General features: G+C 32.5%; 2 protein-coding genes across 2 annotated transcripts; both read left to right on the top strand.

Moving 5' to 3' along the window:
* The first annotated feature begins 2,982 nt into the window (after positions 1–2,982).
* On the top strand, positions 2,983–7,271 carry LOC126725399 (uncharacterized). The gene is made up of 9 exons (XM_050430107.1): positions 2,983–3,285; positions 4,033–4,109; positions 4,831–5,059; positions 5,190–5,344; positions 5,484–5,529; positions 5,614–5,705; positions 5,847–5,943; positions 6,488–6,544; positions 6,759–7,271. Exons 1-9 carry the CDS (start codon positions 3,136–3,138, stop codon positions 6,825–6,827), a joined length of 972 nt encoding a protein of 323 aa, XP_050286064.1. The 5' UTR covers positions 2,983–3,135; the 3' UTR covers positions 6,828–7,271.
* A 2,107-nt stretch (positions 7,272–9,378) lies between these two features.
* On the top strand, positions 9,379–15,755 carry LOC126725400 (uncharacterized). The gene is made up of 4 exons (XM_050430108.1): positions 9,379–9,560; positions 11,352–11,440; positions 11,631–11,728; positions 15,188–15,755. Exons 1-4 carry the CDS (start codon positions 9,551–9,553, stop codon positions 15,291–15,293), a joined length of 303 nt encoding a protein of 100 aa, XP_050286065.1. The 5' UTR covers positions 9,379–9,550; the 3' UTR covers positions 15,294–15,755.
* The last annotated feature ends 457 nt before the right edge of the window (positions 15,756–16,212 follow it).

Raw genomic sequence — 16,212 nt, forward strand, 5'->3', positions numbered from 1 at the left:
AGTTTGTTCACCTAATGTTACATTTCTATGGATGACTAGCTACAACTATTATATCTAAAACCCAGCTGCCTGATTTTATTGAGCTCTTTGCCTTCAAGAAAGGTCAATGGCAGTTGCCTAATACTTTGTACAGTGGTTGGTCTGGTCCTGCACCCGTGTAAGGAACCTGCTTCCCTAGGTTGATTTGGTGACTAGTACATTCCAAACAAAGGGTTTTTTTTTTTTTTTTTTTAATTTTTTTTAATGTCATTTAATATAATAGGGTTGAACCTTTTGTGCCCTGCAAATCACTCAAAAGGCAATAAGAAATGAAAATGAAGCTTATTACCCAGTAATGCCACTTATATTATGACATTTAATTATTAACTATTGGAAACATTTGTTTATTGCTTCTCTCATCTATTTTTCATAAAATTAACACCTTTCATAGTGCTTTATTCAATGCAGTTGTTTGTTTTAAAAATAATTCTCTTTCTCACAATAATTTCACAATTGTTGAAGTGATTATTTGTTAATGATAAATAATAAAGTGATGTTGGTGGATGGCTCAGGTGAAAAGTAATAAAAACCTATCAACTTAGCTATTATGAAAATTGTAGTTAAAATTGTTATCTATAACATTACTCTTGTTTTCATCACATTGCCACAATGTTACAATAATTGCAATAAAATGTTTCCCTAATGACAATATTTTTTTGGATTAAGGTCATAATTACACCATAAAATTCTTAAAATTTTACCTATTAATTTTGAATGAATAGATTATATTTTACCACATCATCAACATTTTTTTTTTAAAATGTTGACTAACATTATTTTGGTATTTATGTAAATTATTTATTATATAGCAAAATTCAGTCCAATCATTTCAAAATAAATGGATAAGATTTTAAGAACTCAAGACGAAATTACTTTAGGAACTCTAGAGTAATATAATTTAATTTTACATTATTTATTTTAAGAATATATTTCAACATTGACAAATATAGAGCCTTACTAACAACATAATTGCCTATGTTTGTGATAACTCAATGGTAATAGTGTTCTTTCTGGAGCCTCATGTCTGTGGTTCAAATCCTATCTTCCCTCTCTCACTATCTACTTTCAAAAAAAATCCCTCCAAAAATGCAAATATATCAATTTAGAAATTTAAATATTGGCTTGCATTTCATTAACTGTCACAATTATGTTACCAAATAATGATTGGCCAATATAAATGAAAAAGAAAGTTAGAAACAATCCTTTCATGAAAGTTTGTGATTATTTATATTTTTTATGCAAAGTTTGTGGTTTTAATAGCATGATACATGAACATCATCAAAAAGAGACTTATGACTTAACAGCATTATTATCCAATCAATTCTCTTATATATGGAGGAGAAATTGGATTAGAATTCGTTCTCCCTCCACTTGTTGTTGAAAAGGGGAAAAAATAATCATAATTGTTTATATCATGCTCTACTATTCTGTACACCTAATTATTGGCAGAGTTGAAGTGCTCTTCACGTCCTTGTTGAAAAGAATAATTACATTCGTATTAAAAAATAAATAATTCGCAAGCCCATGCAAAGAATGCTACCTTTGGATTTTTATTTATTTATTTAAAACGTATGCATATTAGAACAGGTCTAACTGTCCAAGGAAAAAAATAAATGATAATTTTTATGAAAATAATCTTTTGATGGTTGAGTAGATCCTCCAAAATTTGGCCTGGAAAAAAGGAGTGCATGAGGGTGTGGTTTTGTTCATGCACTTGCACCACTAACATTGTTTTTGTTTATTTTTTTGATAACCACTAACCTCATTTTGATCAAATAAAAAACTAAATTGACTTGGAGAAATATGATTTAATTTACTGCCATAACCCTCTTTGCTTTCCTGGTACAGATTAAAAAAAAAAAAAGCTCTTTCTAATGATGATTATTGATTACTTTTTCTCTCTGAACATAAAATGGTTCTAAAACTTCTCACTATACTAGAATTTTTTTTTAAATCCTAAATATCGTCAATGCAAACACGATCCATTGTCCATTAAACTACACAGATCATTGTCATTCATCATTCCATATGTTTTTCTTTTTAGGTAAAGGAAAAACTTAAGAAATACAAGAATAGGGGAATTTAAAGTTTGGTTCTAAGAATAGACCATATCACTGAGTTTCAGGGCTCTTAACAAACAGATGGGATTCTCAAAAAAAAAAAAAAAACAAACAGATGAAACATATGAGTATTACCAAGTCATCCTTTGTTATTTTAACTATATAAATATGTTGGTAATGTTTTTATTATAAAATTAAACTCTCTCATGTAGATAAGATTTATTCATGAGTCCCTTATTCCACACTTAAAAAAAATTTGAAATACTAAGACATTTTAACTTTTCTTTTAGGGAATCGAAAATAAATGTTATTAGTTTAATATTGCAGTGTACAATTGGGAAGAGAAAATATGGGCATTTTTCAAACTAAGAATAGATTTCTCCTTTTTCTTTGGCAATACTAACAAAAGCTGGAGCAGCTCTATTACATTTCAAAGGCACACAAACATAAGAAGAAAAAAATGGTAAACTTTCACAAATTAAATTAATGTCTTCTAAAGGGATGACTCTATCAGAATTGAGAAGATCACAAGTTCACTAAATGTACCTTATGCAATAATGTATTCCCAAAATAAAGTAAAAACTAAAATAAAGTAACTCTTACAGGGCACATTTGTAACACAACATGAACAACAGAACTCAGATTTTAAAGAATTCATGAATTTAATCATAATTTTTTTGACGAACGAACTTTTAATCATAATTTAATCCTATGTAGTGGTATTTAGTATATGTCACTTCTTAATTAATTATAAAAAAAAATACCCTACATCTTAATTAATTCAATGAAAAAAAAAATAAACCAAAAGTACATGACAAAGGAACACGTGTAAATCCTTTGTATATAAATTAAGCACACGGAATAAAACCCAAAACAGAAGCACAAGCACAAAGCCATACATGAAACGAGAAAGAAACATAACTTGAAACTGAAAAGCAGAATTAAAAAGCTGCTTATCTTTCCAAAAAAAACTCTGTTTTGAAACTTTTAAAGTACCTTAAAAAAGGCTTTTCTTGCTTGCTCTGTTTCGTTCAAAATGGAAGTACCAGCAAGTACCGTGTCGTATCGTATCGGACTCAACGATTCGTATCGGCCACTGCCTTCTGTGTACCTTGCCTTCTTCTCCATCTGGGTCTTCTCCGCTTGTTCTTGGACCATCAATACCTACAAAAACCGCCACTTTCAGGTCCTTTTTCTTCTTCATTTTTTTTGAAAAAATTTTCCTAGTTTTGTTCAAATAGTATGATTGTATATGGAATTTGAGCGTTTTAGTTTGATGGGTATGTTTCATTTCGTTACAAGTTTTGGTTTTTAAGCTTTTCGGTTCATGGGTTTTTTTTTTTTTTTTCTTTTTTTTCATTTTCTATTGGTTTCTATTGCCTTTATGCTCTGTTTGGATGCTGAGAGAAATGATAGGAAGACGTAGAGAATTACTATTTTCTTTTTGCAGGATTTGGGGCCTGTGCAAGCTTGAATACAATACTCCTTAGCTTGATTTTTTTTTTTTTCCCCTTGTTTTTAGGAGTCTTTTTTATCTATATATTTGTTGGGGAGATAACACCACAATATTGTTCTCTGTTTGCCTTTTGGGAAAACTATGTGCTATGAATAAAAATTACATTTTATCCTCTACTTTCATGCCTCTTTTATCTTTTGTTTCTATTAATGAAAAGTTCTCCCTAATGATGCTAAATAACTAAGTCATGCTATGTTCAGTGTGGAATTCTGTTTTCCTTGGCGCCAGTCAATGAATTCTAAGTTTCAAAGAAATTTACTTTATACCTTTTCAACCAAATTGAGCAACAAATTAGTAAAGTTCATGATTTCTCGTTTGTCTCATTTTACTTTTAATCTCTAGGAAATTTATGCTTTTATTGGATTTTTTATGTAATTTTTTATTTTTTTTATTTTTTATATTGTTATACTAGAGCAGACGAATAATTTGCAGTGGACACTGGCGTCTGTTCCATTGATTAAAGCATTACAACTTGCCTTATCTTTCCTCTTTTGGTAAGTTCTTGTTGCTGTCAAATTGTGAATTTTAGCTTAAATTTATTGAGAGAATAAAAAATAAAAATAAAGATACGTTTAATTTTTGGCCTTCCAGTTTATTGCATCTGTGTATCATTAATTTCCACCTCATTAATGTGCTAGATGGCTACTAGAAGCTACATTATGTCAAAGAAGATATTTCAATAATTAGGAGGTAGCTTCTAAGATATCTGAAATGGAGCTTATGTAGCATCACATACATGAGAAAATATGTGATTGAACTACCTTTCATAATTTTTATGATTTTGTTTGTTCTTTTTTAGCATGATAAAGGGGAGGGGGGGTATAAAGAACCTAAACTTTCAGGACCTAATTCGTGAGAGCAAAACCTTCTCTAAAGCCTATTCTAACTAGTTTTGCATGACTGTGCATTCAGTTCTTTTCACAATACATGCAAAAGGAGAGGGAGGTGTTGTAAAATCAAATCATTGATAAAATAAATGAAATTGTTGTCTGTGGCTGCTATGTGGAAGATGATGTGACAATTTCTTAAGGTGGTTATGTAACTTATGTTGTAACTTATGAGGCACATAGTTTAGGTAGCCTCTATAGCTCATTTTAGTCTGCAAAATGATAACACGAACTTTTATTAGCATCTGGGGCAAGGTAATGTGTATTTGATGTTTGTATGGTTTAATCACTTCAAATTATCCTAACATTTCAAGCACCGTTCTTGCAGGTATTCGTGCTTCAATCTTCAGGTATGTTCACTGTGGATGTCATTTGGGGTCTACGTAACTGGAGTGCTCTTTCAGACAGCTTGTTTCGTGTCCTTTTTGCTCATTTCTCATGGTTACTGCATCATGTGTGAGCGCCTTTCTGTAACTGAGCGTCGCACTACAGCTGGACTTGGGTGTGTCTTTTACTTGACTCTTGTTGGTTACAGAGCTTCTGTACCTTACTTTTCTGTGAGTTTCTTAGCTGCTTAATCCATTGTGTTCTTAAATTGTCATAATCTTCTAACTAATGCAAATTTTAAGCCAGTATATAATTTTTCTGGCCAAGATACTAATTCTGTTGTAACTCACTGTGGCTCAGGTGCTTCTGCTGCTCAATTATTTTATATCATTCTATGTGATTTTCCACCATATATCTCAAAATCTGTCGGTATTACGGGAGCAGTTGAGCTTCATAGAGGATGAGGATGTTCATACAATGCATGATGCGGTGTATACAAAGTACATGATGTTCAAGTAAGTATTGAATAAGAAATTAAAGAATAAAGAAAGAAAGAAAGTTTGTAACTGTTTTATGTTCCAAGGTTGTAAATTGCCAGCTTCAATGAGAATAATATTTTGAACTTTGTGTGCTATTTTCTTTTGTGTTATACAGGAAATTTCAGGCTACAATGCAGATAGTAGCTTTGGCAGAAACTGTGGTATGAATATATTGATTTTCTTTCCAATTTATATACCATTATGAATATTTGGGAACATTCCTTGAGAAGCATTTTATTCTTCAGATATACATTAACATGGATAACTCATCAGAAACTTACTGGCTTCGCTTGCTAGTTCGTGAATGGGCACAATTCTGCATCTTTCTGTATATTGGGTATGTATGAATTGCTTGATTCTGCAAATATGGCCTCTCTAGAAACATGCCAATTCTTGGTGATTTCTGAAGTCAGAGATCCTACCACATTGTTTGTCCTCCAGCCATGTCAATGTTGTAACTGTTACTTATTTCTTACAGGTGGACTTTCAGATCACAGGACTTGACACCAGGATTCTCTGTTATGCCAAATTTGAAGTCTAAAGGGGACACTGTGGTGCCTCCCATCTATAGTATTGTAAGTCAATTTCGGATTTAAATACTGTAAGAAGCTTAGGTTCCCTTCATAGTGTTGGAGGCAAGTGGTTTCCCCATTAAGATCATTTTGTAGCAATCACACACCATAAATCAGTTAATACAATCTTTGAAGCCAATTGATGCATGTCACTTCATTCTGTGTAAAACAAATATTAGGATTTCAAGTATTAACATTGGTCATAATCCACCCCAAAATAAAATAAAATATAAAAGACTCTGCTGAATTCTCGCTATTTGGTACTCTCATTTGAAGATAACAAAAGTAATAAGAATACCACCCTTTTTTCATTTAAGCTCTTCATTCAAGAGTTTAAATTTGTGGCTTCAAAGCTATGGAGAAAAAAAATAGCTTATTTTTATGCTTTTAGATGCTAGGACCATGTCCCAATTCTCCAAATACCATACCCACTACGCACTTAGAGAGGGTAGAGTCAATAAATCAGGGCCCACCAATAAATGGAGCAACTATGTTCCTTTTAGAAATAGCTTTATATTTTCTACGAATGCTGAGTCATGTTCTGCAGGAAATGGATGCAGCAACATTCAGAGATTTTAGGAGTCATCCGTGGCACATTGGTGTGGTAAGTGTTGTATATTCAGACATATGTCATTCTAGAACCTTATTTCCAACAGAGGAATCTTATTCTTTTCAAATGCTAACTTCTTGCATAAATGGTTTAAATTTTCATATCTATACTTCCATTTTAAAAGTTTCATTTTTGGCTGGCATATATGTATATTAAGCATTTAAAAACTCTGGCATGTGTACTGAAAACCTTTCTTGTGCTCACATAGCCAACTCCTCGTTCTCACGATAGCTCTCAAGACGCGGTTCTAGTGATAATTCAACACCCCCATGCATAATAGGCCAAGAATGCCTGGCATTTCTTCCCCAAACTCAGCTGGAGTTGCAACTTTTCCAACAGATTCAGATTCAATTCCATGCAAGATATGATGAACAGAATGATTTATAGCATAGATCATAGCAGCATACCAGCCAATGGCTGTTTGTTGAAGTTGAAGTTGTGACATGTCCAGTGGCAGATTCTTTTTTCAAGCTTTACACACTTTTCCTTTTTACCAAAATCCAAAAACAAGGGCAATAGTTGGCGAAGTTTTAGTTCATTCACTAGGTTAGATCCAATTGTTACATATGTATCTAAATATTGTCCATCAATCTTAATTGTATATTCTTCGTCCATGGTGTTGTTGGCTACTTTATCATTTGTTGGCAGCTCTCTTTGAGATGTAATTTTGAGCAATTGTACAAACTAGGTATTTGAATGATACAATTGTTTGAAATACTTAGGACCCGTTTGGTAAGAAATTTCTAATAATGTTGTTGTTGTTTTGTGGAAATACGTGTGAATGAAAAAATGTATGAAAATACGTGTAATGTTGTTTGAACATTGAAAACTATTATTTAAACAACAATACCAAACACTCCCTTGTTATAGAAAGAAGTAATGTCATTCATGGGAAACCGAGAAAGGCAGGTCTGAGGTTGGTTGATTGGTGTAAGAACTACTTAGATGAATATTGGTCTGCAAATAGAACTTTATCAAATCCATCAACTCGTCTGGAAGTAACTTGGTCTCCACCTAATTATCCTTCTTATAAAGTTAATGTTGATGTTGCAAGATTTACGGCTCAAAAGGCTGTAGGTGCAGGTGTTATTATTTGATACCATGAAGGGAATTATTGAAGCTAAAGTGAAGGCATTTGAAGTTGGGATTATCTTTGCTAAGGAGGTGGGAATTAGAGACTTGGTTTTAGAAGGGGACTCATTGATTATTGTACAAGCTCTAAAGCAAGTTTCAAATGCTCCATCAACTGTTTCTAGTCTGATATATGGGATGATGTTGAATATAATGAGTTTAGAAAAGTGTATTTCTCTCATGTCAAATGGGAAGACAATATGCCTACTCATTTATTGGCAAAACAAGTTCTTGGCTTGGCTGATTTCTCTGCTTGAATTGGAAAATGTCATTGTTTCTTAGAATAAACTCTTGTCCGTGATGTATTTGTTTCTTTATCTTCATAAATAAAGCTTTAGTCTTTCTATCAAAAAAAATATATATATTTACTAAGATAATATATTCATTTTTTTTTTTGAGAAACATATTTTTAATTATTTAATCCTAATAAATTACATTTCTTAATTCCTTTTAATGAAACTAAAATTGTGGTAGCCTAAATTTGAAGCCAACGTTGTGGTAACTTAGACTTATGTTATTCAATTAAAAAAAAATATTAACAAGGTAAATAACTAAATACAGTATTTTCAAGTATTAATTATTTATAGATGGCGTACTAATTTTTTACAATAAACAATTTATTTTGGAATATATCATTCAACAAAGAAAAATTTTATAATATGCAATGAAGAATTTTTTTTAAGTGTACTTAAGTTAGTGAAAATTATTAAATATTTGTAAATTCACTTAAGCAATGTGTTATACTATGTATTAAACATGGATCACGATATAATTTTTTCATAATATTTCAAAATACATTGCGCAATGCAAGCACAACAAATAATCCCATTACCATTGTGCTATCATACGTTCACTTATAATATTTTCTAATTAATTCATAAATCACTATTTTCTTTTTGTTCCTTACTTATACTGTCTCACTTTAATTATTGGTAATTGTGAATAGAAAATTGTTAATTTATTGAAAATAGTATTTAAGTAAATTCTTCAATGATTTTTATAGCTGATTTTTTTTTTTTTTGAAAAAATAATTTAATAGTTAGGGAGGAGGATTTGAATAATAAACATCAAACTCGAAAATACCAAAACGTGTGAATTGAACAACAATGTCAACAAATAAAATAAAATAAAAACCCACCATATATATATGTATATTTTTTTTTTCAGAAGAAAAAACCCTACATCTAACTTTGAAATAAGTATAACAATATAATGTGCCCAAAAAAAAAAAAGCAAGGGTAAATTCTTTTAATTTATCTTGAGGTTCGACTAATGTCAACTAAGGGTACGTTTGCCTTATGCATCTGCATTCACATTTTACGCATATGGCGTTTTCAACTTTTTTTTTTTTTAACCAACACCTATTGCATTGTTCATGTCCCATGAACAATCCAATCACGCATATGAACAGTACTTTCAAGCATAAATAGTAATTTTTTTTTTTATTTTTAATTTTTAATTTTCAGTTTTCAACAAAATAAATAATATTTAAACGCATACTAAATCCAAAACATTTCAAAATTGACAAATTTAATTCTTAAAGCTACTTTAGCCCCTAAGATAAAGAAGAGAATGACTAACTGGCCTAATAGTATTTATAAACTAAGTTGTTTTTAAGGGCCAAATTAATTAATTTTGAAATGTTCTCGTTTGAAATTGGAAGTTTATGTAATGGTGTAATTTAACAAAAAAACAAAAAACAAAACAAAAGGAAAGAGATTTGAGAGAGAGAGAGAGAGAGAGAGAGAGCACCCCAGGTCCTCCCCCGCAGAGCCACTGTCGCCATCACGTATTCAGGCCAGCAACCCAAAAAACCCGCGACCCGACCCAGCAACAATTATAATTGTAAAAGCAAAAAAGCTTTTACAAATGAGTGCAGGTAATCTCTCTCTCTCTCTGTATTGCACTTTGGTTGCTTAGCAGAATGAAGGTTAAGGAAAAAGAAAAGAACATGAAATATTCAACTCTACAGTCTACACCTTTGTTTCTTAATTCTCAGATTAAAGAAAAAGGAAATTTAAGAGCTCATTGTTATATATTCTAAACACTCGTAATAAGTTCAGTAGAGTGGGAAAAAAAAAAAATTTCAAAATTTCAATGATTTGTGCGTTTCTAATGGGATTTGAAGGTGAAAGGAAAAATGGGTTCTCTGAGATATTGCTTATATTGGCTGATATTGTGGGATTTTGATGGGAAAAAGAATAAAACTTTTGGATATATTAAGATTTATTATGTGCCTTTGTGAGCCAGTGTTTGCCTAGAGTTTGTGGTGTTGATCCTCATTTGGATTGGACATTTTTTTTTTTTTTTGGCTTTCATGGCTGGAAAAGAGTATTTTTGGGTTTCATTCATTGTTCTTCTATTTTAGAATTTCAAGTTTCTCTTGGGTTTTCCTTTTGAGATTTTGTACTTTATTTTTGACATTTTGTTTTCACCATCGTGAAGACGATGTATATTTGATTTTTAATAGAAACTCATTACTTATCAAATTAATAATAATAATGTGATGGAGGATAAGATCGAGGTTTTTGCTATGATTATTGTGGGTGGTTCTGCTACTCTTCATGGTTGGATGGTTGCAGGAGGTTTTGGCCATTGCATTTCCTACTTATATGAGCTTTTTGGTTTCATTATGGTAGGTTTGTTCTAGTAATTAGTGGACCTGGAAAGGTGCTCTAACCATTAATTTATCGGAATGGAAAATTACTCTTTCTTATCTTCATATTTGTCTCTAATTCTTTTTGTGTTTCAGAGAATAAAGTTTCATAGTGTTAGAAAACATGCACCTTTGTTACCAATCTGGACAAAAGAAGTTTCAATTTCTTTGAATGTTAACTTATGGGAGCATTTGAAGTCCTTGAGATGAATGCTATGAGAATCCATTTTTTCCTTGTTTGTTATTCATTCTTGATTGAGTTCCTAGAGAAGGTTTTGAATTTATCCAATTTGTAGTACTTCTTGCACATCTCTTGACTCTTTATAAAAACAATTACTGATTAGCTGTTATGCAAAACAATTTTGTTTATGTGTTCAAAAAACACGTAATGCTGTGTTGGTTACATCAGTTTGCCAAAATATGAAAATAAATCACATTATACATATGTGTGTGTGTGTGTGTGTGTGTGTGTGTGTGAAAATAAAAAAGCAGATAAATAATTCTAAACAGTCATAAACACATTGAGTATCATTGTGATTGTAGCCTTGCTGCATCTTTCGTCAGTGATTATTTGTAGCTGGGATATGGTTAATATCAAACTTGACTTCTTACCGGCATGGTTATCATGGCAGTGAGAATGCTCTATTGATGACAAGTTTGATCTGATGGGGATTTCCAAACTTATAATAACTATTATTAAAGCAGTTAAACTTCTTCCATCCTAACTGATAACTGATAAAGTAGATACTGTGTGTCTACTGAAGTACATTTATTTTCATTATGCATTACTCAACTTCTTCCTTTTGAATCTGATAGATAGTTTGGTTAAAATTAGAAGATTATAATTGATTTCAATGTAATATACTATTACATTCTGGATTGAAGTACAAAGGATTTTTATTTCTAGCAATTATCAACTCTAGGTGAGGCCTAACCTGTGAAAAGCCTCCCAATAACTGCTGTAGGATGTGTGTTCTTTTAATTTTTTTTTTAAAGTTTGAGATTTTTTTGCAGGTGGAGCATTTGGCGGCAATAGGGGACTGAGACCAGTACCTCCAGAAAAAGGAATCTTCCCTCTGGACCACATGCATTTATGTGACCTGGTAGGGTAGTTTCCATTACCAAACTGACTCTTGATCTGTTTTTGTGTTGAAGAATTAAGCTCTTATAAGTTTTGCATGTTGGAGAATGTCCATGTGATAATTCTGAGCTTCATAATTCTGAGCTTCTCTCTCTTGATTTTAATTTTAATTTGAATAATTTTCTTATTTTATAGATGGGCTTTTATTTCAGGAAAAGAAAGAATACCTTAGCTGTCTAAAATCTTCTGGCCATACTTCTGAAAAATGTAGGCACTTGTCAAAGAAGTATCTGCAATGTCGTATGGAAAAGTGAGTTTTTAATTTTCTTTATTATAGATCATACTTGTTTTTGTCCAAATGGCAGTCCAGTTTTATTATAGTTTGCATGCCTTCTGAAAATCAGTACATTTCTTCCAGAGGTAGAAATATGGAGGTTCCAAATTTTTAATACAATTTAATGAAAGATCATATAGTGCTGTATTAGAATATACACTCTCGCTTTAATTTTTCTTTATAAGGTTAATACAGAAATGAAATGTGGTTCAAGATTTCTTAATGTATATAGAGCATAAATGGTTTATGGTTCATAGGTTATTGAAGGCAAAGATTTCCCCTCCCAAGCCTCAGCTGTTGCTACTTAGCCTAGCATTAGCTGCATTAGGGTAATATTGTGAATTGCATGTCTTGGTTCAATCAATCAAAAACACTCTATTACCTTCTTACCAATTGCTTACAATTCATTTGGCATCTTTGTAAGGATTATCAAAGCTGTTAACAGACTAACAGACTACTCACTTAGATACTGCCTTTAAGGAGCTTCTCATTGGCAATGTGTAAAAGTTAAAAATTAATTCTTATTTTGAAAAGAATAATGAAAATTGTGTGCTGCAGTATTGTTATTGTTAATATGTTGCTGTGTCTGTGTTTGTGATTATTTTCTAGAAAGTAGTTCTGACTCCTGAGTGGACTAGTGATTTTACATACTTCAGCTTCCAGTAGCCAATTATAGTTCCAGCGTCTGTTAGGGATTCTTTTTATAACTGAATGAAATATATTAGAAAAGCACAAAAAGCATCACAACCTAATACACGGGAAGTATACAAAGGCAAACCCAGAAAAAAAAAATAATTCAGTTGGAATAAGAGGACTGGCAGCCTGGTCCCACGTGCATAGAGTCTGTAAAAGCAAGTACTTCAAACGTACTACCAAGAGCTCAAAAACCATATTCCAGATTTAATGTTATTTCCAACAAGTTAAAAATTCCATCACATACTTTGGCTGACCAACTTACACTGAACAACCATAAGTCTCTAGCAGGCTTAAAACAACATCAACAAAGCCTTAGTCGCAAATTTTGGGGTCATGTCACAATGAAGAAAAAATGGTAATTTGATGCCCCATTAGATTCACCAATCAGAAATAATAATGACCCATTTCCTCAGTTCGTTTGTACTGAGAAAGTGAGAATTCATCCATTCACAGCTGTCAAAGAAAAGAAGGCTACATGGTGGAGCTCTGTCACACCAATTATATCTCCATGGGAATCTGCTGTCACCCCTTTTCCCCAAAAGCCTTGTTATAATCATTAACACAAAAACCATGACTCTTGTGTCACCTCCTTTCCTCAAAGCGTTGTAATAATTATTGACGCAAAAACTATGACTCTTGGAGAAATACCAAACCAGCCTGAAAGTATTATTACCACACCAAAGACCATGCCAAAACCAAATTCTTTTACCATTCCCTACCTCGTAACGAACAAATCAGTTATTCCACCCATTTCGGGTGTACTTCCAAAGGCTCACACCATACAAACTCCTACTTTTTTTTCTATTACTTCCTTCATAAAGAATGTGTGTCCTCCACATAGCACCATAACCATTTGACTACAAGGGCTTGATTAAGAAGTGTTTTTATTAAAAACCGTTAATTCCTAACCCACAAACCTCCAAGTTAAACAGGAGTGCAAAGAGTATTCCCATTAAGTAAATGGAATTTACATTCCTCTACCAAACCTTCCTATAGAAATTATCTTTGCATTTTCTCCATTCTATTTGCCACTCCAATCGGTAATGGGAACAAAGACATAAAGTAAGTGGGAAGACTAGAAAGCTTACTCTATATTAGTGTGAGCTGTCCTCCCTTCGATAAATTAATTTTATTCCAACTCACCAGCCTTTGCTTCATTCTCTCTAAAATGCCATCCCAGATAATTTTGGACTTAAACTGAGCACCTAGAAATAACCCCAAGCATTTCAAGGGAAGGTGAGCTATGTTGCAACCAAGAATACCAGACAACTCCAAATTTAGAACACCTCCTCCAGGAACTATCTCTGACTTGCTCAAATTGATTTTCAATCTTAATACTGCTTCAAAGCATAGAAGAATACATCTCAAGAGATGGAGCTGAGTAGGGTCTGCTTCACAAATAGTGTACCATGTGCAAATAGTGAGAGATCTTCAGTGTATCAGTACACACAATATTCTCAACAAAAAAAAAAAAAAAAAAAAAAAAAAAAAACCAGAAAGATTCCTCCTTCTACTGCCTTGTTTTTCTTTTTATAAGTAAGATAACTTGCTAAGGCCTCCATGACAAAACGAACAGGAATGGAGATAAACGGACTCCTTGACACAAACCCCTGTTACTCTCAAAAAAGCCACTAGCAGTACCATTTTTCCATTACTGAATAACAAATCATGGATATGCAGAAAATAATGCACTTCCTCTATTTCTCACCAAAACCGCATCTTTGCAGCATGTACAGAAGAAATTTCCAATTCAAGTTGTCATAGGTTTTTTTTCCAAGTCTAGTTTACCACTCCTGGCTCCCTTCCCTCAACCTACTGTCATAACACCCATTTGCAATTAGAACAGACTAATATTTGTCTCCCGTGAATGAAGGCATTCTGAGTATTATATAGTAATTTTCCCATCACATGCTTCAATATGTTTGAGAGATCCTTGGCTAGGGTTCTATGGACACTTCCTACAAGGCTAATAGGATTAAAATTCTTAGCATTTACAGCCCCTAGTTTCTTCAGGATGAGTGCAATAGAAGTAGCATTTAAGAATCTCTCAAAGGAAAGAACTTTGTGGTGTCTTCTTTCAGCACACTCCAGCATCATTGGAATAAAGCTATCAAGAATTCATTGGGCCCTAGAGCTTTATCACCTTTCATACCATGCAAAGCTTGTTATGTCTCTTCTTCCTCAAATAGTCATTCAAGTTGTTCCACTTCCACTGAGCTTCAATAGAATTAAACTGTTGGGATTATGTTTTTTGCTTGAGGTTATTATCTACATGGCACATAAGTTCAATAGTTACACCCATGCATGATGTAGTAGAGTCTCACATGAAACCTACAAGTTGACTTGACCAAATAAATCGGTTTTAGTTGAAAAACCAGAAAACTGACCTCTCCAAAATTGTGTCTAATCAATGGGGCCCCTATTTGGTGATTCCTGAGTACATGGTAAAAGGTTTCAGGTTTTAAAAAAAAATGACTCCTCCCCTTATAAGCAAGTGGGGGATGAGATCATGGGTTCAAGACCCATTGGTTGTATGTGTAACTTACCAACCAAAAAAGGTAAATGATGAAGAAAAAGTTATAAAGAATCTGATGGATAGCGCCGTAGTGGAAATTAGGTAAGTATTATATATCTATTTTTTTCCACTCATGTCATGCCATCATGGATGTTGAGTATGGACTTTGTCAGATCTCTTTCTATGTACGGGTTGTTACATGCTCTTTCATTGGCATATCGCAGGAACTTGATGGCAAAGCAAGACATGTCAGAACTAGGATTTGGGAAGGAAAGCAACATGGAAGCTTCTGGACAGAAAGTTAATGAGAGAATTGATAACCAAAGCTGAAAATAAATTGAGAGTAAGACTGTGTTATGCGAAGTTGGAAGAGCTTTTTTCTCTTCAGATAAGATTCTCTGTGAATGCCTTTTCCATATGAATGGTATATACTATTGCAGGGAAAATTGGAAATACATGTAAAACAATCAAAATTGAGAGGGAGGATGGGTGGGGAGGGAATTTTGCTTCTGTTATTGAAGTCAGTGAAGGTTGAGTAAAGATGTTAAATAGGTAATTGGACATGAAAGAGGTGGAAGCAAGAGTTAGATTTGGTACTCTAAGATGACTTTCACAGGAGGAAAAACAAAAACAAAAAGAAGAAAAGAATTTACATTCCTCCAAACTTTTTTTTTTTGGGCAAAATTTAAATAATGTTCTTTAGGTGTTGTATCTTAAGTTTTCTAATTAAATTTAACGATGTGGTTGCATTGACCAACGAATTACATATTGAATTTATTATCTTTGGAAGAATGTAACATTGTTTTTGCTCATTAGTCAAAAAAATCATGTGATTGAATTTAGTCAAGGAAACATCTAAAAATAATTTAGCTAATTTTTAACATCTGTTATAATTGAATTGCAAATTGCACCAATAAAATTTGGGGTCATTTTGTTTTGATTGTCTATTTAAAAATTTAGATCCATAACCCAAATATTACAGTGTTTAGAAGGGGAACCATGGGACAAAGAAGCTTTCGTTGAGCACGAAAGAGAGACGTGCATATCTTCTTGTCAAGTAAATTCTCCGCTTGATTTGAATGTTTTATTTTCTTAAAATGTAATTTACTTTTATTAGTTTGCTTGTAGGCGAATGAATGAAACTTTTTCATTTAAAGTTGGATACAAATCCTGTTTGGTAAGAGTTTTGTAGTTCTGGTTTTCAAAACAATATGAAAATTGTAATTTAAAAAGTGTACTAAAATACATT

This window comes from Quercus robur, chromosome 5, assembly GCF_932294415.1.
Source record: "Quercus robur chromosome 5, dhQueRobu3.1, whole genome shotgun sequence".
In the NCBI taxonomy this organism is placed as follows: domain Eukaryota; kingdom Viridiplantae; phylum Streptophyta; class Magnoliopsida; order Fagales; family Fagaceae; genus Quercus; species Quercus robur.